This window comes from Diadema antillarum, unplaced genomic scaffold, assembly GCF_040938485.1.
Source record: "Diadema antillarum isolate AM-2024a unplaced genomic scaffold, OU_Dant_1.0 seq00000819_RagTag, whole genome shotgun sequence".
Classification (NCBI taxonomy): Eukaryota; Metazoa; Echinodermata; class Echinoidea; order Diadematoida; family Diadematidae; genus Diadema; species Diadema antillarum.
This window is the reverse complement of record NW_027271696.1, coordinates 1923357-1949967: the sequence shown is the minus strand read 5'-3', so window position 1 is coordinate 1949967 and position 26611 is coordinate 1923357. Positions and strand designations below refer to the sequence as shown.

The 26611-nt window shown below is 40.4% G+C and overlaps 1 protein-coding gene across 1 annotated transcript; it reads right to left on the bottom strand.

Moving 5' to 3' along the window:
* Positions 1–1242: 1242 nt before the first annotated feature.
* LOC139739827 (uncharacterized) lies at positions 1243–25750 on the bottom strand. The gene is made up of 3 exons (XM_071650422.1): positions 25237–25750; positions 5770–6020; positions 1243–1809 (listed from the first exon to the last, which is right to left on the bottom strand). The coding sequence occupies exons 1-3, from the start codon at positions 25748–25750 to the stop codon at positions 1243–1245; spliced, it is 1332 nt and encodes a 443-aa protein (XP_071506523.1).
* Between the last annotated feature and the right edge of the window lie 861 nt (positions 25751–26611).

Sequence of the window (26611 nt, the reverse complement as noted above, 5' to 3'; positions counted from 1 at the left end):
TCATAAAAACCACGTGACAGTATATGCTGAATTTAGAGGCCATTACACTTTGAATACAGGCGTCAACATGGTGTCTAAATAGATACAAGGGGCGGCAAACAAAACACGCTGACCCCGCTGTGTGAATAGCTGAATGAACATTCTCATTGACACATGAAGGGGCGCAATGTGCCCCCTTTAGTGACATCGCAGTTTGCTCCACGCTACATCACAATGACCATGTTTTTACACCTACCCGCCAAATGCGACGACCCAATTAAAAAGTGGGAAATTTGTGTTTCGATTAGCTTCACAATGGGAAGATTGCTAGAACGTCGTCGGATTCATTGAATACATATACCACACGCAACCGACTATGGGTGATGAGAGAGCAAATCTTGGATCCCGCATATACCTGTATACCCGTTTAAATAGAACAATGTTATTGGCTGATCACGGGATATAATTTACTGGTTAATACGACCCTATGAACTTCAATCGGAATTGTACGTAATGAGTATCACAGAAAGCCAGAGCACGGAGATACAGCTTGGTCAGCGATGAATTTAAATGATTGGTGTGTTTTTTTTTTCGTCTGTATATGTGTGACTATCAACCATGTGTGAGTGTGGGGCGCCATATTAAATCATCGATTCTCGCGTTGCTGTCGTGTGTGTGTGTGTGTGTGTGTGTGTGTGTGTGTGTGTGTGTGCGTGCGTGTGTAACCATAGACAACAGTTTGCTTTAAAATCATATAAATCTGATTTGAACAATGATAACCTAGAACTTCAATGGGGGTTTGCCTGTTGTTGCATATCGCATGTACTGGAAGAAAGTTGTTATTATGACCATCCGATTATTATATTTTCCTTCACTGCTTGTGTGTTGTGATGACCTACAGCAATCCATCGACTCGTTTACTCGTTTCTTGGTTGAAACTCAGCGAACATGATAGTCTTTAGACAAGAAATCGTTCGCAGTAACCAGAAGACGTCCCCAGTCATTTCAAGCGTTCATCAATCAATAGATGACGGCATTCACATCGATTACATATAGAACTCACGTTACAAATACTTGTTTCAGGTTATGTTTGTGTGTTTGTTCTAGAGGGTCTCCAAAGTTATATAAGTACGTCTAAGAATAGTCAGAACAGCTACACAGTACACAAATCTGAGGGCATGATATAAATGGATTCATAATATACATAAAGTGGTCAAAATCAAGTGTACATGATATAAGATGTCGGCAGAGTTCAATAAATTATCATACGTCCGAGGTAGGTTCGTCTTGTTCGAGTGGTCTCTGAAGCGGGGGGCTGATGTTCTCTGGTTTTAAGATGGACTCTGGTAGGTCCTGCTTTTCTTCCTTCGAGACTAACGGGGGAAGTCCCACCCCGAATTGGCATCGCTCAACCGGAGCTCGACAGAGTTCGATGCAGACATCGCGCACGCTGTGTTTCACGGGATCGACTTCTCGTTGCGTCTCGTTGTCCTGATCATTGATGTCGATGTCCGTCTGGGTGCTCGTCCCATACTCGGCGCGTGCGTCGCCTGCGGGCTCGGCGGCTCCGTTTATCGACGTCAGACTTGGCGTACCTTCGACAACGACTTCGTCGGCGGGATGTTTCGTCTGGGTCTCTGCGTCGTCTGGATTCTCGCTCTTGGTGGCGATAGTGTCCGGACATAGTTTGCCTTTGTTGGCGTCGAGCTGTTTCTGTCGTATTGTGTCGATGTGCTTGGGACCGCCAATCTTGTGCTCCGCAGCCTCGGCGTTCGAAATCCCTTCCGTCTTCTTCCATTTCGTGCGACGATTTTGGAACCATATTTTAACCTGGGGCAAGCAAAGACAACAATGAGAGATAGTGAGGGGGAGAGGCATGTAGATTTGGAGGGATGGTGAACGAAGAAAAAAGACACGAGGAAATTCGTGCGGTCCATTATCTTGTTAACACGCGAGTTCGATAAGTAAAATGCAAATTAGCGTTTCCGTTCGTGTAGACACGTGCGCGCACGCTTGCGTCTTTAACGAGCAATCCCTCAACGGAGCACGGACGTCGCTTTGTGACGCAGCCAATAGAGAGAGGACGTTTTCGCGCCAGGATGTAGGGGGAAAAAAAGGACGCGAGAAACCACAGGGTCGGAGTAAAATGTTGCTCTTCCTGCCCACGATCCGACGGGATCTCGCGCCTCCTGCTAACAAAGAGCCGGACGAGTTGCTACATTTCCTGAACGCAACTAATAGGTTTCCTGGAGCGCCCATTACGGCGTTTAGCGCAATCAAAGTATGAACAGAGACAAATTGGTCGCGAAACGGTGGCGTGTTGTTAATAGCTTGAGAATTCCACAAAACTAGCTCGCGGGAGAACACGCGACGACAAATTATTAGCATGATGGAGCGAGACATGCGTAATTGCACCTTGGGAACATCGAAAAAATCGCCTCTTCTCTCAGTGCGCACTTAAAAAGTCGCCTGTTATCACTGAGATAATCGGCCTGTTTCTTATAGCAGTCAAATAGTTCGTCGCCATCTTAAGTGTGTTAACGCCAGCGAAATCAGTCAGACAGAGCGAGCTATTTCTGTAGAAAAAAAAGAAGCAAAAACCCAATCAGCATGTAGTCACAATTCACTGATGTAGAGCACTTTTGATTGCGATTCAAAATTTAAGATCACTCAAAAGATTATCGAAAACCATTGATCAATCCAGTGGGAGAAAGTGCACCCAACTTTTTCACAATTCTCAACAAAAGTATCTCTTTCTTTCGGTTTCCTTCATATTTTTTTCTCTCTCTCTTCTCTCACACACTCTCACTTGAGTGTGTGTGTTTTTTGTGTGATAGAAAAGAATTGCTGTACATGTCGACAACGGCGTGAATTTCCTGAGATCTGTCATCATTACCTTTCTTAGTCACGCTCCAATGCAATAATCCTTACAAATGACAGGAAACAAGACGCACTTGAATCCTTCCCGCGCATAATTGCCTGGTTAAGCTGTCTTTGCATTTCTTTCTTTCTTTCTTTTTCGACCCCCGTTATCGAGATCCAAGGTATGTGCGTACGCATGCGTCCGCGCTCGAAATTAATTTTCGAGATCTGTCGCTGCATGATCCGACGGCCATCCATTTTAATCATTCCACCCCCTCTCTATTCTCCTCTTTCCCATTCGCGCCGCCCGGCCCTCATGTAGCAGAGTGACTTCAAACGTTCTGCCCCGTCTCAATTTCATTCTTATTTTCCCGCCACTGTTTCTTTCGCAAGAATCAATGGGAATTGATTGATCATCCTGTCTAAGATATCCAGTGACGAAAATTTGATTGATTATAACTTTTGGCGGAGATACGTGGGCAGCCAAACTCTGAAAGAAATACACGAAGTGTACGAAGAAGTTTCTACAGTATGGCTTTTGTCCGCGTGGAGGGGCAAACAAGCAATAAAGAGTAAAAAAAGAACGATTCCGCAAATTGTACACAGTAAGCGCATGAGTGTTCTGGGAGAAAGGGAGAGCATGTAATTGCCGAATGATTCACGGATTAGTTTTCACTCGAACCGTGCATTCTTCTCAAGATGCAAAGATGATACCGAGCAAATAAACGTGATCATTTGATGAGTTTTGGCCACAGCCTCTATCTCTCTTCGTCCACTCTCCCTTTCTTTTTTCCTTCTCTCTCCCTCTGCACTCGCTTCTATCACTGCGAAATTCCATAAAGATTCAACGGAAATTGATATCGAATGCACTTGTACGAGCGCGCGCTCTTCCGTGACCGCGTAGGTAGCTCGATGCGAGAAAAGTATCTGATGTAAATAGAATGAGGGATTAGTGGAAATGCGTTGTTGTGCATTTCCCTGCTTTTGAGCAGCAATGCTCGAATCTCGAACACCCCTGGAAATGAATCTAAAGCGAATCTTCGATGTCCTTGCCTCTCTTCCTGACGATGAAAAAAAAGGGGGGAAAATCATATCAAAACCGCAAGTTGCTTGTCCGTAGCGGCACGTGCCCTCGAATGCCGAGCAATTATGATCATTAACAAGTCTATTTAGATATCAAAACGATCTCGTCTCAAAAGTCGACCATGACGATCGCCGGGTCTACGATGCATCAAGCTCTGGACGGAGGCGGCAATTCAAGCTCGGCTTGATGTGTTGTGCGCCCCAGTGGGCGCCATCTCAATGGATGGAAACATCATTTCACTCGCCCATGACATAAAACGAAAATGAAAGCCAGAGGAAGAGAATAAGTGGAATCAAAAACTGTAATCCACCCGTGGGATAAGAAAATACATTACAATCTAAAAGAGGTATGAGAAAGAGAGAGTGAGAGGGGCGGGGTGGGAGGGGCGGGGTAGAGGAGAGAGAGGGGGAGAGCAGTCATATATATCGGTGTATGAAGGGGGAGATGGTCTAGCCCTACTAATGGAAACATTTTCCGGTTTTGTTCACATGGTATCAAAATGGGGACGTAATTGCCTTTCATGACATTTCAGCTGACCGAGGAAAGTTGGTTCAGTGTATCAAATTTTAATAACTCCTCTGAATCACTGGATTGTTTCAAGACACTCAAATCGCGGAGATCGAGTGCCCTAAAACGAAGCACGGCCATGCGTGTCGAGAGCATGTCTGAATCTCTGTCTCTGAAAATCGAGTAAAAAGCAAACTAATTGGTGACGAGAAAGATCACTGATTTTTTTTAGTTCCCTGTCTATTCCCATTCACTACAATAAACCGATTTTTATTTATTGCGCCATGTGAAAAAAAAAGACTTCGCAAGCAAATCTGTAACGATAATAATCAGTTATGCCACTTCTTTTTGTGAGCTCCTCTCGCAGTAATTGGATTAATAAAAAAGTGTCCGTAACTTATGAATAGCACCGTGACTCGGCTGAAAAGGGCATGAAAATTGCAACCAGTAGAGAAAAATTAGGTTCAGCTTGTTTTGCTCTCTCAAAATGCATAGCTGAATCAAGTGAATGAAAATGTTCTTGTTTCTCTGGGTGTGAGTGTTTATGTACAAACCGATCGATATGCATTTCATTACCCATGTCTGATATTAAATAACAAATACATTTCTTTCCTTCGCATTCCAATGTATTGTCCCGAGAGGTTACCATATCACTTTACAAGCCCAACCCCTTTGCGGATGTCTTTATCGCTCTAGAATTGTTTGTTCTGGGCCCACGAAATGTTTGAGATAAACACAATTACCAGCATTAAAGAGAAACAATGGCCCGCTGTATACATGTTCTCCCCGACGATAAAGAGCAATTATTTGTTGGTGGTAAAGTTCGAGAATTCGAAATGATCGCAACTGCTGCCTTTGGGCTCTTGTGTATATTTTTGTTCTTACAATGCACAAGTGCACGCTGGGAGAACGGAACGAGAGGGATGGTATAGTTTTGGTGTAGACGGGGATTCAGATTTTAACTGTTTACGAGATAATTAGAAACCACTTATGACATATTAAAGATCACACAATTCTACGATGAATTCAAAGTTTATAAATGAAAATCGTTTTGAAATGGCTGAGATATCCAAAAACAAGATAAAACAAAGTGGTACTAATGAAAGGTGGGTCCCACCTTTTATACATTAGGACCTCATTGTCTTTGGATATCACGACCATTTCAAGACCAATTTTTATCATATAAACTTTTAATTCCTAGTAGAATTGTATTTTCTTTTATATTTCATAAGAGGTGTTCCATTATCTCACAAAGAGTTGAAAACCCCTCAACCAAAACTATACAATCCCTTTAATTCATAATAAATCTGAGAGATGGAATATATATGGTCATATACCTGTGTGTCTGTGACGTTCAGCAATGACGCCAGCTCAGCTCGCTCGCTGGCCGACAGGTACTTCTTCACTTCAAACTGCTTTTCCAGCTCGAATATCTGCCTCCCGCTGAACGTCGTCCGCGCCTTCTTCTTCTTCTCCTTGCTCGACGCGTCGTGCGATGACGAGTCGTCGTCGTCGTCGTCCGCGGGGTGTTTCCTCTTGGAGATCGAACTCGTGTCCGACTTGCAGTCAGAGATGTCGCTGTCGTGACCTGTCAGAAGCACATAATTATATAACTAAGTGTTGGAAAGCTTAATATTACCACAAGATAAATCAGGGCGAATAAATATTACATGACAAGGGGGGTGGGTGTCAACGACGACAAAAGAATAGTTGGCCTTGTTTTTTGTTTTTACTTATCAGCTTGTAATGGACAGGAGCAAGATAAACAATAACACAAAATAAATAGGAAATTCTGCAGTATGAAGAGCACCGTTCATAATCCTGTTCGGTTTTGGTGATTTTTTTTTTTATGCTGATGTCTATTCCATCCACAACTGGGAACGACGTAGGTTACAGATTTTTTTAACCGAATAGATCTCAACTCTTTAGACATTTTTTTTTTTCAAAGAGTGTCATATTGATTTTTTTTTACTTGCATATGCCCCCGAATTTTCTGAGTAGAATGTAGATACAAATCAATTATGCTAATAACGATGAGTATCAAAAAGTGTTAAGTCGGTCCATTGGTGACACGATACAGTATGACTTGGGTTTTGTAAAATGTATATTTCACAAAGGATTGCAGGCGTTCAGGACTTAATAATAAGAATACGGAGGGAAATTCAATCATACACATAGGTTTACCCCCATCGGATTTTCTGATTTCATTATACTTTCAGTGATAACTGGGCAGCGCGTGATTGAGAATTGTCTCAACGGGCATTCATGCTGGTAAGCACATAGAATAATGTACTTGATATTTAGCACTGTTAATCATTATGCACAGCGACGACTGTACCAACACAACATTTATTACGATTATAGTAGAGGTGTGGAAGGCAAAATGGAGGGGAGAAAATTGAAGAAAAAAAAATACAGAGTGAGAGAGTGGGTATTATGCGTACTTTTCATAAAACATCAGCACTGGGCTTTAACAGATATATATTTTGCTATCTCTCACTGTCTCTCTTTATTTGCTTTTTTTCCCCTTTTTTCCGTATGTAGAAGGGTAGCATTGCGCTTCCTCCCGCGTAGCATTAAACGCTCGACTGCGGAGCGTGCTCCCGCCGCAACGCGGCACTACTGTACCGCCAAGCATCGGCGACAGAACGCCGTCAAAAACGCTCAAAAGCAAGTGGCACGCGACGGACCCTGTGTCTGGCTAATGATACCCTCGATCGTCTCCCTGCGCGTTGTGTGGCTCTGGCCTTTTGCTTGGCGTGAGTAAACAATTCTGTGAATAAAGTCATATCTGAATACACATTGCCGGGAGGCAATATTCATGAAAAATCACACTCTAACTCACGACACACACACACACACACACACAAACATATGCACAACACACAAATTATTAACTTTAAAACGTATGGCTGACATGATATACACGCGAGCGTATTTCACAAATTCAGTACTGTTCACAATCTAACTATTAATGATTACCTGGTAATGACTCCATAATGATTTGTGAATTGTACCCGGAACCATTTCTCTTACCTACTCTCTCTATTCCGAAACCTTTTAATTCCAAGGGCAACAATACTGATATAAGCCTTATCTTTATATACCTAATGTAGTGACATGACATATTCCTATAAGGTTGCAAATAAAATACAAATCGAGAAAATATCACAACCATTGTTTTTGCCTTTTTCAGAGATGCCCAAGATAACTAGGGTCCTGTTGCAAAAAAAAAAAGAAAAAGAAAAAGAAAAAGATGCGATCAAACATAAGTCAGTGAATCTAACATAGGTCCCCGAATACTCAATTCTGATCGGCTGATACCTGACTTATAATTATGTTTGATTTTCTGACTTAAGTTCTTTCTTAAGCATATTTTTATGCAAAGAGAAGACCTCAAAGAGAAGGAAAAAAGATACCAATATTGATGTTTGCTATTTCAAGAAACTGCGAAGGGGAATTTCGAGGGGAAAATGACCTTGCCTGTAAGTGCGTAATTTTACAGCAAAAAAAAAAAATACGCTCAAAAGTTTAACAGGCGACATATTTTCATCATGTTTACCGACTCTTCCATTTACAAATCCCTGCATATACATCGAAATCATCACTGATTGATCCTTACAATCGTGCATAAATACTAAAAGAAAAGCCTGCTTTCCCTCTTTTTTAAAAGTATTTTTCGTAAACTTGAAAAATTAAGAATCATCTTTATTTCGGTTAAGATTGGTGGACACTATATTTGCGTCCATTTCATTAATCTTCCAAGGGGCTAGTGTTGATATAGGTCCTACACAATACACACACATACATGCGCAAGCACCCCCCCCTCTCTCTTTATGAATGTATATATATATATAAAGTGAGAAAGAACATAATATAAACAGAATACATCCCTACATTTATTCACTTATGATAATTCATCATGTACAAAACTTTGGCTGACATCACATTGGCATTGTTTTCGTACATCTAGAAATGGCGTGCTTTATTTTAAATCTCAAAGTATTAACAATATTTCTTAGTCTTTGCCTGCAAAAGAAAGTAGTTAAAACAAGAAGGATTCCTCTAATATCAAAATGTGCTGACTGCTGAGTTAGTTAATTGTGCACTTTTAGTGTTTCGTTTAGAACCTCCATTTCCGTTCCGCACACATAGGAAAGAACCACTTATACGCATAAGTTCCAACAACACCGACATCATCAACTAGCGCAATGCTAATTTCGTGGGATTCGAAGCAAGACAAGTTGATAATTTTGTCAATAGACGCAAGCAATAAGTAAGTCTGGGTGTCATTTTGAAACGTAAATCCCCTTTTTATGAAGCTGTTGCCGCGTATGGATTATGCCGGTTTTCCTGTGTCGATCATTAATCGGGTTAGATTTTTTTCATTCGACTCCCTTCTCTCTTGTTAGTAGGATTTTGCCCCGCCGAGTGTTTGAGACAGTATACTGTGGTGGTAAGAAAAAACTTGTCGCTCAAATCATATTTACCCCCTTTTTACACTGTCTTCTGCTTTTGATCGATCGGTTTTGCGCGGCATCCATTTGGATTCCCCCTCAGTGAGTAATCAGGTGATTGTCTGCTGCACTCCGGGTTTTTTTTTTCCCCACTATGGCCGCTGGCCCAGGATAATGGAGCGAACGGACGCATAGAAAAGGGTTTTTCATCAATTTAGTCGAAGTGTCACGGAGCGTTAATAGCCATTTGTCGGCATTGTCGCAAGTGTTACCAGTTCTTCACCGCGTGCACAATCAAGAGCTTTGATAGACTTTTAAAGTTATTAGACGTTAAGAACCCTGTCTCTTTTTTTCCCGACCGTCTCACACGATCCACTACAGACAAACACGAGAATGTCCTTCGCCTCACACTTACTGCCTCCGACACAAGCTCGGCCATTGACGACAAAAATGAAATGTTCGCCTGTGTCGCGACTATTGATTTGTAAATTGAGACATCTTCTATAACGTCTTGTAGTCGCACATAAAAGAGAAATCGCTCCGCATTCACTGCTGGTGAAAATCTGACAGATTGACGGACTGTTGAATGTGGCGGCGCTATTCATGTGTTTCCTCCTTCTACTTAAAAAAAAGAGACAATTATATGGGTAAATCTATTTTTAAGGAGGGACTTCTTTCTTTTTCAAACTGGAAATGTTTCAAACATCTCTCACATTTGAAGGCTCTTTAATGGACTAATGTGGATTACTAAAGAAGGCATCACACACACAAAAAGGGAAGACCTTTCCCATTTCAAGACAGTGCCCATGTCCTCTGGGGATTGGTTCGGACAAAGGATTCCTAAAACACACCTTAGTGGCAGTATTCATTTACTTGGAGGCAGATCTACACGTAATATAATCGTATAACACTGCATGGAGACTCCAAACCATTGACTACGAAGTCTTATAACCAAGTTAAAAACGCTCAAAAGTAGATTTTACACTATTTACACTCATGATAGGGCCCTATTGGACACACGAGAGACAAATATAAATATGATGCACATATTTCATTTTCTCTCTGTCTGCCTAGAAGTGGTAATTTTATTCACAATATGTTTCTTTATATGCATGTATTATCATTTGTATCATTAGTGGTAGTAGTAGTAGTAGTAGACGTAGTAGACGTATAGTAGAAGTACGATAGTAATAGTAATAGTAATAGTAATAGTAATAGCAGTAGCAGTAGTAGTAGTAGTAGTAGTAGTAGTAGTAGTAGTAGTCGCACCAGTGTCAGTTAAGGGCACCCTAGAGTATCTCTCTTTAACTTTACGTCCACTAAATCAATAGTGTATCATGATGACTTGTTAAATATTTTGTTAAACGCCTGGCTGTTAATAAGAGACAAACATCATTACAGTGTATCACTGTGTTATACACAGAATTTGCGGAAAATATGTAACATTAGGGAAGGGTAAAAAATTCTTCGTTATTATCATAAACAGCTTATTTTCTGACAATGTAATATCTCATCAGTCTTTGATTTATGGCCCACATCTTAATGGCTTTCGTCAATAATTTCCGTTTCACTTATAAACGTACTCCTGAGGCACTATTCGCCATCTACTGAGAAGTAAACGAGGGATCACTTTTTAAGTGTTACGTCAGCAATGAATCCTTCACAAGCATTTTTGGACACTTCGCTTAGCTTTCGATACAAGGCAGCATGAATAAGATCGAACACTCGTACACAGCGGGAATATGAATCGGGTGGGTGCTATCAGGTTACGCGAGAGCTAGGCCGTGCGAAAAGCAGAGATTCTCTCTCTTTCTCCTGCCGAGTACGACGACGTACTGCCACGGGTTAAGCAAGTTTTTCTGCCCCTGCCGCCCCGACACGTTTTGCCTTGCTAACCACGTCATTAGACTTTCAGCGGGTATCGACGATGTGTCACTACAGTTTGCGAGTGAAGTAGCAACACGCATATCAATCCGACTTCCTCCACTAATTGCATCCACTATGCCTGTATCTGCTCTTTGCCCCGTCCTCTCTCGCAGCGAAACTACTCTATCGTATTGAAAACACCTTTGGAAAAACAACGACAACACCACCACCCTAAGCCTCGCAGTCCATGGCGGACTAGAGGGGTATGCGAGTTAAAAAACATCTGACGTGATAAATACACAATTAGACGCCATTTGGAAGCACTTAGTCGCTACATAAGACATGAGTGGCGTGTTGCGATTCCCGTTTGGTGCTGGTCGTGGTTTAGGGGGAAAGAATTTGCAGTTGATCGCCCGGGGCGAGCCAAGAGTTTGAGGCTCCTATATCGGTTGAATGTGGAATAACATCCGAATGAAAATGAAGCGAGACAAAACAAAAAATTCAACTCAAGAGACAACAAAAAGACAACACAAACAGCGCTAAGAGAGATTCGGATTCAGATGACGCGGTCCTGCCAAATAAGAAGAACTAAATCACAAATGAAGTTGAAATGGTAGAGAGAGAGAAATCTGGATTGATACAAAGACACATTTCACCTAAAGAAGACGTTCAGTGGAGGACCTTTAGTGCAATACTCCTAAAATGGGGAAAGGTCGAAGAAAAGTAACAATACATCTGATCTCATATGACCCATTCGAGAATACATACGATTTCGAACAGATAATGAATGCATTAGTAAAGAGAAGGAGGAGACAGCAACACTTAATACAAGTGACGTGGGAAACAGCTGACAAAAAACAAGGGGGATGGTGAAAGGACAAGAAAGAAAGATAAAAGAGACAGCTTCCTTTTTGATTGAAAAGGACGCGTGATTGCGAGACGCTATCTAACGAAGACGGTAAAGTCGGACGTGCGCTTTCAGACTTGGTTCTTTTGAATCAAGATGTGTCGGCAATTGTACAATGGGTGTTGAAGAGTTTGAGAGTCACCCGAGGCAAGGCGGCCGGAGAATGTCCACCCAAACATTGGTCAGTCAGTCAGTCAGCCGGTCAGTCCAGAAATAGGTAAACATCGGTCACTTCATCGATGCAGATATAATGAAGAGGGCTGCTGTCCGCTGTCCGTCAAAGTCTTGTCAGACAGTTTCGTCACATTTATCGCATTACCTGGACAGACAACAGGCTTGATAAAGGAACCGGCGAGTAGGAGAAATACGCGTCCCACCTTGTCGAAATTGTCCGAACCGAGTTGTACCCGACATCAATCGTCAACGATAAAGTTTGCATCGAAATATTTGACTCATTCCTTGAATCGAAATGAACAATAGACAAGTAATCCAACATGTGCATGTATTAGTGCCTTCAACAGAGAACGTTCCAAATCCAAATGTTTTCATGCAATTTGCATGACTTTGGAAAATGATTATACTATCATTAAATCAAAATGGTATTTCTGAGACTCAATGCAGACATCAGTTATCGGTTAAGGCCAGAGGAATTATTGTACTTAATGTACCGCAACTGTGTTATCATGGTTATGACTTTAGTGAAAGTGATGAACGAGGGATGAGAGACCCATGACAGGACACTTGTCGGGTCTGAGTGGCAACATTTACCGTGACTGGTGCGACACTTATAACGAGGCAGCTAACAGTCCGGTGACGAGTGTGGGTTAATTGGCACCTATTAGTGGGTTGTGCTAATGGTTCCCCTGGATTGCTGGTCTTTAACTTTTACGGCGACAATACCCCACTAACACAAAGGGGAAAAGCTGCATTGGTGGGTAGTCAATTCACGTTTTTCACGACCTTTTAGAGCACGAGGAAAGGGGGAGGGGTGGGTTGGGGAGAAGAAAACTGAAGTAAACAGATTATGGTTTTTAAATAAGTTGTCGACAAGAGTTATTAAGTTCAAGCAGAATCAATATTGTGAAAGAGATGGGGTAAGTTGAAGAAGTTATAAAAAACAAACTGTTGTGTTTAAAGGGATGATCTAACGTAAGAAACAAGACTGCCTCGGGAGGTAGAGATAATGACGAAGGTGTGGCAACATACATACATACGTACATACATACACACATACATACATACATACATACATACATACATACATGTACACACACATACACATACATACAGACATACATATATACACACACATACACACATACATACATACATACATACACACATAAATACATACTGATGTGCATGTATACTAAAGAGGACGAGCGGAAGAGATAAAAAAAGACGGAGTTGTCCTTCACAGAACCTCATGGCCTTTGAGCACTTGCTGCGAGTCAGCAAGGGGTATTACAAGACGCGCGTCCCGTAAATCTGATCCCCATTGCTTCCGCCGCCAAACCTTGTTCACTAATTGCCACTAATTGTTGTGTAATGGGCTTGACAATTAAGTGTCTGAATGGGGGACCGAGTCCGATGGTGAATCAATGTCTTCTTCTTTTCTCGGCGATCGAAGCCAGCATTCTCCACCACTTTCTTCTCTTTTCTCATGTGACCACTGGACAGTTTACAATTGTCACAAGAAAGATCGAGCTTCAAAGGAGGGAATGCAAATGAAACGTTCTTATCCACTTTGTTTTCTGTAGTCTATAGTGTTTGTTGCATAACCATCATACCAAAGCATCCAGAATCTTATCCATTTCATCATTTCATTTTGTTTCTCCTTTTGGCAAGATTCAATTAAGATATGTTGACATTTGCTCTTCTCTTTCTTTCTTTCTTTCTTTTTTCTTCCACAATGTTTCTTTCTCACGAGATAGAGAAAAACAGGCGATCCATCAAATGAAATATGTAGGAAGAAGATGATTGTAATTGTGTGAAATTCTTATATTATTTCCGGCAATATCAGAGAAGATGTCTCTAAATCTAAAATAAAACTTGCTGCCATTTATAGTTAGACTGCATGACTACAGTAAAGTCACTGCACGTTCTCTTTTGCAAGTTTGTCAGACTTCATTAATGTTATCTAAAATCAAAAGATGCAGTGAAGTATATTATGTGTGACTAATGAAAATTGCAATAGCCGACACGATGAAACTAGATTTGACACTCTTTTGAGCTCATACAGCATTACTGCTTTTATAGCTACAAGTAATCGCATATCACAATTCTGTATAATGAGGCGACATTAGTACTTAGAATTGAATATCAATGAGGGAATTCAGCTTTGTTTCTAGAGCCTTCCCTCTAGCAGTGCGATTAAAGCATTTTCTTAAATCATAAAACAAACTGATATGATAACTGAAAGTTTTGCTAAACATATTCGTGTGAATGTGTGTGTGTGTGTATGTGTATATGTGAGAGGGGGGGGGGGGAGAGACTGTGTGTGTTTGTGTGTTAGATACTACTCGAAAGGTGCATGGGCACTACTAACTTATTCCATTAACTTATTCCAGATTGCAAAACCACTGTATTATTCACTATACCTGGAATAGTCATGTTAGTACTGCGAGAGTACTCTTGTCGCCTCCGTGAGAGTAACTTCCCCCATAGAGTAAAGACAAAGTACAACCGTTTTCCACAGTCGACGGGTTAAATAGAAAAACGGACCTTTGTGCCTCTTTACTGCTTAGACTCTTTGAATAATGTTGCAATGATTGTTCAGCTTGACGCATACAATGTGGGTCATTGAGGTTTGATGTATAACGATGTTTCAATGGTGGCAATATTCACAGAATTAGATTAAAAAAAAAAAAAATATGTACAAGATCACTTTAACTGATACTGTGTTTCCAGGCATGGTTTTTGTTATTCTATTCTTTTTTTTATCTATGACCAGAAAGTTTCATAATGGGTATCATATAAATTATGGTACGACTTATAGTGACGAAGTAATTCACACTTTCAATCTAACAGTAATTGTTATAATGGCAAAGGTTTTCCAAAACATTTGAGTCATCGGTAGCCGGATATCCGATGATCACATGACAGAGACTGTCGTGAGACGCGGCAGTTAGTTGTGGGGAAGGGGGGATGTCCATAACATGGTGATTAATATGTTTATTAATTATCGCCCTAGGCGGTGATGCACTCCTTCTTGTAAACAGGATCTGAGAGGGGTTAATTAAACTTGGTGGAGATCATGTGATAATTAAGAAGTAAGTGGATCATTTAAACCAAAGCAACATGACAATAACAAAAAAAAGGAGAGAGAGAGAGAGAGAGAGAGAGAGAGCTAAAGAGGGGAGGAGATTCCGAGGCAACAACGATGATTTAACAAACTAGAACGACAAAGACACAGACAATGTGTAAAGTGAAATGTATATCATGTGAGTTTAAATCAGGTGGAGATTGTGGCACGGCCACGTGATTCCTCGATTAATGGTAGCTTGGGATAACTGGGTGTCTGAAACGAAACTTACGGATTATTTTCAGACTTTTGCATTTAAACATCTGTTGATTGGTTATACTGGGTGCAGAGTTTCAGAATTTATAGTGTTTGGGATGAGGAATAAGAGTGCATTAAAGATTGATAACAAATAATAATGAACGAGGCCGATGACTCAACAGCTTCATATAACTGGGAAGGAAGCAGAACATAAGAAGAAAGTATGCATAAATTATACACAGGGGGACTTGCTGAGCAAGTAGTATTGTATTGGAATCACATTGCTACATTGCTGGAATATGTGAGAGTCCTATGTCATCATTCTTGTTCAGTGTTTTCTATTTTGGGTTTTGGGGTATTGGCTTATCTGCTCAAGGACCACAATAAATTCGATAAATCTATACATGGCACTATCAACTTATAGGTACTACATGATGTGAAATTATACAAGTCGTCTGGAGTATCTGTTTAGTGCAATGACGTTTTATGTGTACATAATGGGAAAGTTTCAAAAGAGATTTGCACATTGTATCATTCACTTACATTCAACCTTTACACTTCTCTTCGTGAGGCGATAGCAAGACGTTTCCATGCCCTTGAAATAAGTTTACCCATGACCCCCTTCCCCCTTGCAAAGGGAAAGGAAGTCACCTGTAAGAATTTTAAGAAACTAGACGGCACTTGCCCTTGAATTACTTTCGGACCGTTATCTATATACTTATACTAGAAGGGCAAGAGTCCATATAAAAGACAAGTGAAATTTAGCTAAGTGTTCACGTATCAAGAATGATATATAGTCAAACATGTGTAGAACAGTAACAAAGTTTTACTAAAATATATAATATTATATATAGAAGTATTGGAACAAGTTCACTCGGTTCACAGCAGTTTCATCCGTATTTACTGCTACTCGGAGTTTCATGCCACCTCCATGAGGCGCAATCATCAGGTATTCAGATTGCCTGATGATTGCGCCTCATGGAGGTGGCATGAAACTCCGAGTAGCAATAAATACGGATGAACCTGCTGTCAACCGAGTGAACTTGTTCCAATACTTCTGTCCAAAGCTCTTCCTTTGAGGATATTGAGCACTCTTCATAGAAGGATAGAATCACCAAGTGTTAATATCATATATATATATATATATATATATATATATATATATATATATATGTAAGGAAAATGATATATATACATATATATACATGTATAAGGAAAATTATATATATATATATATATATATATATATATATATATATATATATAGATATATATATATGAGGAAAATGTCATAAAGAATTTGAGTGGGAGCTGATTGAAGTATTTTGGTGTCATCACTTAATAATGCTGTACATTTTTGCTAATCACCTATCTGTTTCAACTGTTAGATTCAAAGAATACTCGATAACTTTGTTCAACTGAGTTTGGTTACATTGATGTATGAAAAAAGAAATGCAGAAATAAAGTCAACCGTCAATCAATCAGTCAATCAGTCAATCAGTCAGTCAATCAATCAATCAGTCAATCAATCAATCAATCAATCAATCAATCAATCAATCAATCAATCGATCAATCGATCAATCAATCAATCTATCAATCAAAAGTGCGAGGCCATGACACCATCATCTCGTCTGACTTGCATAATGTGACGTGAAAGCTTTTTCACTATTACAGTTCACCATATGAAAGTTTAAAATCCCAAAGCATTGTTATTCCTTGCCAAAAATTCAATATTCTCCCCTTGTATATTTTGGGTGGTTTGATTCTACTTTTCTTTCGGAAAAATCAACAAAAGCATGGAATGATTTTTTTCTTCTCAACAATGTACTTCATTGGCACATGATTATTTTATGTAATTGAAATTCAGATACTCATTTCGTCCGTCATTAGACTATTTTTGGTTTGTGAAGATGATCGGCTGAGAAGAGAATGGGTCATCAAAATTGTTGTTTAAGAGTGTCATGTCTTGCAACCAACTCTGATTTTGTTCTTGACGGTGAAAAAAACAGTGAAATATATGTTCGATGTTTAATCAGACTAAGATTATAATCAGATTAAGATTATAGTCAGACAGGTTAACTACTCTGTGTCATGACAATACTACTCTTTTAAAAGACGTTCACATGAGGACAACAACCAACTCTAAATTGTGAATTGAGTGAAATCCTTTTCTGCATTGTGCGGTGTTGAAGAATTTACCTTCATAAAAATATCATGTCATACCAATTGCAATGTCTTTCTAGTAATCGCAATGAACTTACTTTTTTCCGATGTCCTCTTTTGTCATGTTCCAATCAAAGACTTTTGTAAAGGAAAGTTTTTTTTTTGTATGTATTTTTCTTTCATAAAACAAGTGAGATTTAGTACAGGTGAAATTGCGATGCACAGCTACTGTATCTATACGTCAGCAAAAAAAAAAAAGAAAGAAAGAAAGAAAAAAGATAGAAGGAAAATAATGAAGACACATCGTGATATGTTTGCTTTGTGAGAGTACGTCTGTTAGTCAAGATTTCGACAGCTGATCTACTTGTGTCAAGTCAAATATGAGAAACATCACAATCTCTATATTCTAGCCGAATATACAGATATCTGATAATTGACAAGCGCTCTTTTCTGTTATTCAGAACAGTAGGATATCTTAAAAACAGAGACATCTATAGGGGGAGAGTTACAATTCTGACACACCAGTGCAATACTAGCAATCGACACATCGTGTAAACACTGGAGAAATCAAAGCGACTTGACAGACAACTAATCAATGGAGCCCATTAGCGACATATTCCGTTCGGTATCTTGATTGATAATGAAGTCAAAAGACTTTTGTCTAAATGCCATTCTAGTCTACTATCTTTATACTCACTCCACTTCAGGCCACAAGACTCGTGGGGGCTGAATGGGGTTCAACATTTACGTGAGAAGAGTGTATGTAGTCACGGTTTACTGTGTCGATGAACTATGAATTTTGTTGTTGTTGAGTTTTTTGTTGCATTTTGTTTCTTTTATTTCATTTTTTACTTTCAAGGAAGGCATTGGAGGCAGGAAAAAAAGGGCGCTTCTGCTGGTAATTGCAGCTTTGCACATCGACATTATATTCCACTGGAAATCGCCTCTGAAGTGGGAGGGTACAGATTAACACCTCTCTAATGATAGACGCAACACGAGTGTTTCCGTTTCGATTTCTCACCCCCTAGATATGCTTTGCTACACATCCATCGATACGAGCAAGCTCACAGGCTCTAAAACGATAACTAATGCACTGAGTCTTTGCCATTGCAGTTCGGTATCCTGGGTTTCGATATGATTGAGTTATGGTACGAAAAGAAAAATCTGAAATCGTGAATGTAAATGTTCGTCGCTTGAAAAATAGTTTCAAGGTCTCTGTCTGCCAGCAAAATATCTGTTTTCATCACTTTATCTTTTGTGTCATAAAGTGTCATCATTATTGAGACTATTGTGATTTAACATGTCTCATTGTTCATTCAATCGTTGTTGAGTGGGGTTATTTTTTTCATCTCCAGTCTCACATCACTTAAAGTGCTTTGCCGACAGAATACCCGCTATTAGTGTGGTTTTCGACCCGCCCCGCCCCCTCCCCTACCTCCCCCCCCCCCTCCTCCACTTACTCATAATATGTCTGTCTGCCTCGCTATGCCTCTTGGTACTCTCAATCCCCAAAGCATAATGGGTCCAAACGCCAAATGATCGCAAGAGAACACTTTGGTGTCGATCAATAGGCGCGTCTGGAGCTAGTCCAATTATTACAGTATTAGCCGAGCATTTAGTGATATTGATTCCTCGCCCCCATGTTAAAAGCCATTCGACCGCGGGCCCGGACAGTTACATGCAAATCTAGCGCCATCGACAAGGCCTTGAGCACTTGATGACCCCTCCCCTTCTCGGTTGCACTATTTGACAAACGATGTTATATAAGTGCGACAACAACAACAAACAATCGAAACCATTGCACGCAAACATTTAGCGTCAAAGGCAAATGATTGTGGAGAAGCGAATTGTGTATATACGCTGATCAATTGTCACACCAACAGCTTGCCTACTGTGCACAAAAGCCACACATGTTCTTGTTTTGATGTACACCCAGCGATCATCTTCGGTAGTAAGAAATTATCAAGCTAAACAGATGTACCTCAGGTCAATATTTAAGGGAAAGAATAGGAACACTGTCATATTATATTAAAAACAACCTTCATGTCGATATAACTCAATCAGTTCGCACTCAAATTCTTTATGACCTTTTCCTTATATATATATATTATTGATATCGTTTCAACAAAATGATAGATATTTCTCTTCGTCAGTACGTAGCTGATGAATTGGTAATTCTCTTCTTCATAGGCACGTATTTTACATGAAACCTGTAATCATAACAGTAAAACGGGGAATTAAGACTCGCCCTCACAGTAAGAGAGCATAATATTTTAAGTGAAACCAATATTATGTCATTTGCATTAATATCTTGCTGAGGACAGGTGACCCTTAATTCACCAGCAGATAATAGCCGCTGGTGCAAAACCAAAGAATCAGAGCCAACAATTAACTAAACATAATGTCACATGACAATACTAATTTATTAATAAGGCTAATGTACACACAATCTCACGTGACTATCAATTAGTCAGGCTGACGTGGACGACTTTATCAATATTGAAAATGAACAAAAAGAAGATTGCGTTGTAATTAGGTGAGACCCAACTCTCACCTCCCCCTACAAACACAGGGTACATTTCAATGCCAGAATGAAGTTTCGTTCCATGATTATGCACTAGTTCAGAGCTAAAGATACGCAAACGGGCCTTGACCACGAACAAGATCAAGCTCATACAAAAAAGAGTAAGAAAGTTCATTAAGTATGAAATTATCGTGCTCACTCAATTTGTCGAGCAAAGCAATACAAAGCAAAAGCAAAACAAACTAAAACGAACGAAACGAAACTAGAAAGAAGGTGAAGACAATTAATAAACTAGGGACGAGGGTGGGACAGGAGTGTTCGTCACCCTTCTTCGACATGCAGTCTTGTTCAGAAAATAGGATGGTCAGTTTCGAGATGTTACCCTGGCCGGAGAGAGAAAGAGAGGGGGTGGGGGAGAGAGACAAGAGAGAGAGAGAGAGAGAGAATGGGGGGGGGGGGGGGGGGGTGAGGAAGAAAGAGAGAGAGAGAGAGGACGAGAGAACTAGTGTCGGCCAACATGGCCAATAAGGGGTCGAGCGGCTCAACATCATATTTTCAAGACGGGTTACACGACAGAGCTCAATTTGCCAAAGAAGGCTGCCAAAGTTTACTTTTGGGTGAAGGATATTTGACTCATTTATAATTTATATATATATATATATTATATATATATATATATATATATATATATATATATATATATATACTGTCTTAATCTCATCTATTTTTATAAGGTGTTCTTTTAGGACATTGAAAATTAAATGCTTGTCCAAGGTATTCTTATTTTCATTATTCTCATTTTATCACTCAAATGGTAAAAACTTGTTACAATTTTCAGCATTTTTTTCATATTTCATTGACATGGGGGGAACCCGGGGCAAAGAGGAACACAGGGCAAAGTGAAACACCCCCATTAAACCTAAATATATTCAGTCTTGAATCTAAAGATAATGCACCAAGATCCCTCTAGGGATGCTCCATCTTTTGATATCAGAGCTCTGTAAATAATTGTTTGTGTGTCTTAAGGGAAAATAGCTGTTTTGCATACCTCAAAACCAACAATTGATGGTTATATATTTCATGCCAAATCATTATGCTTATCTGAAATAGTATCTCGAAAACCATGGTAACAACGTTGCATGGATTTCAATTCAATTCAATTCAGTTCAAAATGATTTTATTTCCACATAAAGTAATACAAAGTAATTCAAGCATCCATAAACCGTGATATCAAGGCGAGCAAATGATGGCCGACGTCACAGTGCTGCATGTTGATAAAATTATACATGGTTGGGGCAAAGTAGACGGGGCAAGGTGGAACATGTTAACTAATGGGCTTGTGGGTAAAATGAAGTTTGGTGCGTTTCTACGCACGCCCCATGCTTTGCGTTTTGTATTCCACTTTGCCCCACAATGGTTTGGGACAAAGTGGAATTTTCATACTTTTGTCAAATTCACAGTAATTGATAAAACTGATAATTTGAAAACAAATTCTACTGCCATTTGTTAGCGGTAGTCCTCAGATAATAGTATAAACAAAAAAAAAACAAATCTTGTTTTACTCTGCTTTCAATTCTCATTTTGGCTGGACAAACATTTTTGGTCCACTTTGCCCCGGGTTCCCTACTTTGCATTCATTTCAGATTCATGAATTTATTGATATATAACACTTCTTGAAAAATCTTTTCTCGCCGGGTAGTTTTTTCCTTGAATGTGCAGCTTTAAACAGATAAAACGTGATATGTATATAAATTTCTGCTGTTGGTTTTTTTTTTTCTTATTCCGTGGCATGCCGAAGATCGGTGCGACTAGCGTGAGCGCGCTTGTGTGTTTATGTGGTGTATGTGTATGTGTGTGTGTGTGCATGTCCTATTCATGAGAACACATCTATTTCTGTTCACATTCTATTCGACGCTAAGGACGACTTACATAGCGAGGGCCCTATAGTGATGTCGGACGTAGTATCGAAAGGGGCCGTATCGAACACGCCCCAAGACCGCAAAAGCGACGCCATACTCTCCTTGATCTAAAATAGACGTTCCCGAGATCGAGACTGCTATGAGAAAAGATTACGTCAGTGCCCGATCTTTATTTACAACACAAATTCATTGGCTTTATCTCTATACTTACAATACTGACCGCAGTGAGAACAACGAAATTTTTAGATATGAGTATGATTCAGAAATGGTCCGCCCTATATGTTCGAAAAAAAAAAACTGAAGAGATTGACACATCTGAAATGAAGAAGAACATGAATAAGATAAGAATAAGTACGACAATGCATCTAGCTATCGCTTCTTCTCTAACTCTCTCTCCCCCTCCACTACGCCTGATTACACAAAATTCAAACCGTTCTTCATACATCTTGAACGTCTAAATTGTAATATCTATCTAGATTACATCGGATTTTTAAATGTGATGGTAGACTGAAACAATACCATCTTCTTATTCAGGAATGATTAGATAAGATAGCTTCACAGCAACCTCAGACTTTACTGATTGCTGATTGGTTAGCGAGCGTAGTTACGGTTTATTCATTTTCATTATGACGTCATCAAAGAAGAGGATAGGTACAAACGGCCGAGTACGACGATTTCTATCGAACAGAGCTCTATTCATGAAACCACGACTAATGCGAGAAGTTCATCATTTGTCATTCAGAAACACACACCAAAGGTTAGTGTGCCACTCGATCTGCAGTATAAAAAGGGACATACCTCGGCTCTGCCAATAATATTCTTTGTGGCCTGACCATAAAATCTCAGCAAACGATTGCTCTCAGGTGTTTGAAACGCCTAAGGTGAGACATTTGTCACTTATGGGAAGATAAACAACGAACTACATTTCTTGGTCGCATTTTGGTGTAAAATTTGCATTGGTAATACTTGGCTCCTTGGTTAAAGTTTTTTTTTCTTTTGTAAAACTAGTTTTTACTTTTTTCTTTCGTTGTTCCACGTTACGACATAGTAAAGCTAATAGTAGTGAGCAAATTTATTCTTATGCTGTTTAGCAAGTAAATGTATTGTTACTTGACAGATAGATAGATTGATTGATTATTTAATTGATTGATTAATTGATTGATTTGAATTCATTTCCACTTTTTGTTCACAAACAACAAAGAAACGAACATAAATGAGTTAAAATGATTCTTACTGTACAATAATATTTTGTCTTTTTTCGTGGACGTATAGAAATAATCGAAACGTTTAATTCATTGCTGCTAACACAACATTTGCAACAAATTAATGGTAAATAAGTCGTAGTCATAAGAACCAAAGTGGGGGAGCTTAAATCAGAAACACAGCTTGTATTACGCCACCGAAAATTTAAATCACATCATAGTGAGACAATTAAAAATATAAAAATAACAGAGTATATACCAGAATGGCATCAAGAAGAGGAAGAAGAAGAAGAAGAAGAAGAAGAAGAAGAAGAAGAAGATGAAGAAGAAGAAAAAGAAGAAGAAGAACAACAACAACAACAGCTAAAACTAAAACTGAAGCTTCGCATTATGAGAAAGAGATGGGAAAGAGACGGGAAGGGAAGAAAAGAAATAGAGGGAATAGATAAGACAAGTTGAGATTAAAGCAAGACTGCTTTCAACCACCCCCCCCCCCTTCAATCCCGAATTTCTGATAATAAAAGAGGTATAGAGAGGTATCTTTCATGAGATGTGCGAATAACTGCCGCCAAATGTTTCTGCTAAAAATTATGCATTACATGTGCACGTGAGCGTATGCATTTGTGAATAAGTACTGTAAGTATATAAATTATTATGTTCCACTTCTGTTCTCCATGTCTGTCTTTTGATTTCTCCCTTAATCTACGCATCACATCAGAGTTTTAGAAAGTTCTTTCCCAAATAGTCCTACTTGCATACTATCTAACACCATTGAAAAACAAATTGAGTCAAATTTCTTTATTGCTTATGGTACCTATTACTTACTGGGATCTTCTAATTTGTAACTACTATGCCTTATTTTACTTCCAAGAATTGCGTCTATTCAGTTATCACTGACATGGTACTCTCAACTTGAAAATGTGTTCCATTTATGTTCCTGGTATTACTCAGAGCTGCTAAACGTTAAGCTTTAATGTACTCCGTTTGTCCGGGAAGGGAGGTATGAGACACACCTCCCTGGTAATGACTATGAATAATGAATCTTTGAAAGGGAGGAAATGGCTTAGTTGACGTTGTACGTATGGTGTGTCTACTAAAACTATGTTCTCCACTTGGAATAAATTTTCATCCTGAATGTTTTGATATACGTGTATTATATTGCCTAAAAGTTGCAGGTGCCCACTGACACGATTAGGTATCGATTCATCACCTCAAACTCTAAGACAGATATCACCTATTTACAGTTGCCGAGTGGACGCTGACAGTTGCTTCAGGAAAAGTATTTAAAAGAGGGAAAATAGAATAAGAAAAAGAGGGTTTCAAACTGGTGCTCGTTGTAAGCCATGAACTGATTTGACTTTCTTATCCTCGCTGGCTATTGCTCTCTTTGAATCGCGCCACTCTCGTCCGTGTAACTTAATAGAGACCATCTTAAATGCACTTGTGGATACAATGACCCACGGCTAATCATACTAGTCGCGAGTCAGACTCGCTGCTGAGAGGGGAAAAAAAGAACTACTATCGTCCACTAAATCGTTCGGGAAAATGTTTTGATTGTCCTTTTTATCTTCTTCTTCTTCTCTCGAATTTGCACATCTCCAGCGGCGAGCCATTCGACACGGGATGCACTGGGCCAAGCGTGCTTGAGTTGATACCCGCGCTTCTGCCGCGATACGAGACACCGGCAGCGCCTAGTAGGATAAACACCCGACCCAATCCTTGCGAAAACAGCCCGCAAATGTGCATGCTTAATCACCAGTCACTCCGGAGTGTCTCTATTTTGGAGGTCACGGTGAATATGCGAGAGAATCGCCAACTTGGCGACTTACCTTTCCCACTGAAAGGCAGAGAAGCGGGTACACGAGTCGACGTGACGATTTAGTAATTCAACAATAAATACGTCACGTAAAGCATTACCCCCTGCCTCTCCCACACACACGGGTATTAAATGGCCCATTACTACACTTATAATTTGGCTTTAATGGCTAGAAAATTACACTTGAGCCCACAATGCGCTCGCTAATTGCTTTACTGTTGCTCGTAAAATGGTGACGAACCTCAATAAAAACTAAAATGGTTGCGATAAAATGAAGAGGCAGCGGCGGTGAAAAGTGGCAAATGGTGGTTGGTTACAGACCCCCGGTGCAATATAAATGCCTGTTACCGCCACCGAAATGTACAATCAACGGTAATTAGACAATGAAGGATATACATTACTTTACAGGGGTCTGGATGGCGTAAATGGATGGTTTAATTGTACTCACCACCTGTGTCCGCATGGAGTAGGTCGATTGTTTTGTCGTCTGCCCCGAGTTTGGCTTGTTTATGGCCTAGCAAAATGTGCCCTTCGCAGGATGACGAATCGTGTTTGGATTTCTCGAAACCAGCCTTCTCCACGACCTGTTTGAATGAGGCGCGCAACCCTCGGCAGTGCGCGTGGAAGTCGGCAGCTTGCGCCAGGCTGGCCGTGTCCCACGGGCAGGGCGGTGAGCGTGGTAGAGCGCCCGTCGCTGCGTAGTGGAAGTGGTGGTGCTGGCGGTCGACGGCCATCGCCGCCGCCGCCGCCGCCGCTGCCGGGTCGGTGAGGCCGAGAATGTCGGTGATAAAGTACGGGGTAGGGCGCTTTGTCGGTGGGCGGTACGTGTGGGGATGCCATGTCCCGATGGCTACCACTGGAGGGAAGGCAGGACCCAGAGGGGAAAAGGGGGGATGGTGGGGAAACTTTGCCGAGTGGACTGGGGTAAAAGCCATGAGTTCGGGTGGACAATGAGGAAACATTACACAGAAATCAAGACTTCTCTAAGTCTTTACACAGGAAGTCAGGAAAATTACACCACTCATACAGCTTAACGAAGAATGTCTATTTTTCTGCCCCTTCGTCTTCAGTTATCCCAAAGTCTGGGTTAGATATCCTTGCTGGAAAGAGTCATAAATCCAAGCTTTTCCAATTATTGGACGATTTGAATGCAATCTTAAAATTTGTCTCCAAAATTGAAAACAAAATAAGATAATGAGCATTTATGTCACAGCAGCGTGCCCACAGAAGCTCTCAAAGAAGTCAAATCCAGTTCGAATACATAAATCATTTATTCTCGCATGGAACCACACAGTGAATGCTGTCTTATCTCACTTGATGTTGTCCAAACACACGAGGACCTGGTAAGACATTCTAAATCCTGTTCCTGACCCTAAAAGATGCTGATATTTCGTTCACATTTGAAAACGATTGAAAATAACATTGTCCAGATGTCGAACCGTTGATAAGACCTGGAATCCCGCAAAGCTGGGTCTCGGAGAAAACCGGAAATTCCAAACTGGGCTTGAATGACGAACGCGGGTCCATCCAGGTCGGGTACGCCTAAGATTTTACAGTGACGGGCGGTGACGAACCGCTTTGATTTAAATAGGTCCTCCGAGGTGCTGCTGGGTGCGTGAGCGAGTATCCTGCAGGAGAGGTAATCGCGACAGGGAGGATGCCTACGAGCGGCACCTCTTGGGCGACCAACGAGCTATCAACGCCCTGACGATTGTTTTCGCGTTTGGTCCTGTCAGCGAGCCGGAGTTTCCCCCCTCGGTAGATGGCCGGTGTGGGCTGCGTGAAGTGAAGTCATTTGTTGTGATCTCCTCCGCGCAAGGACG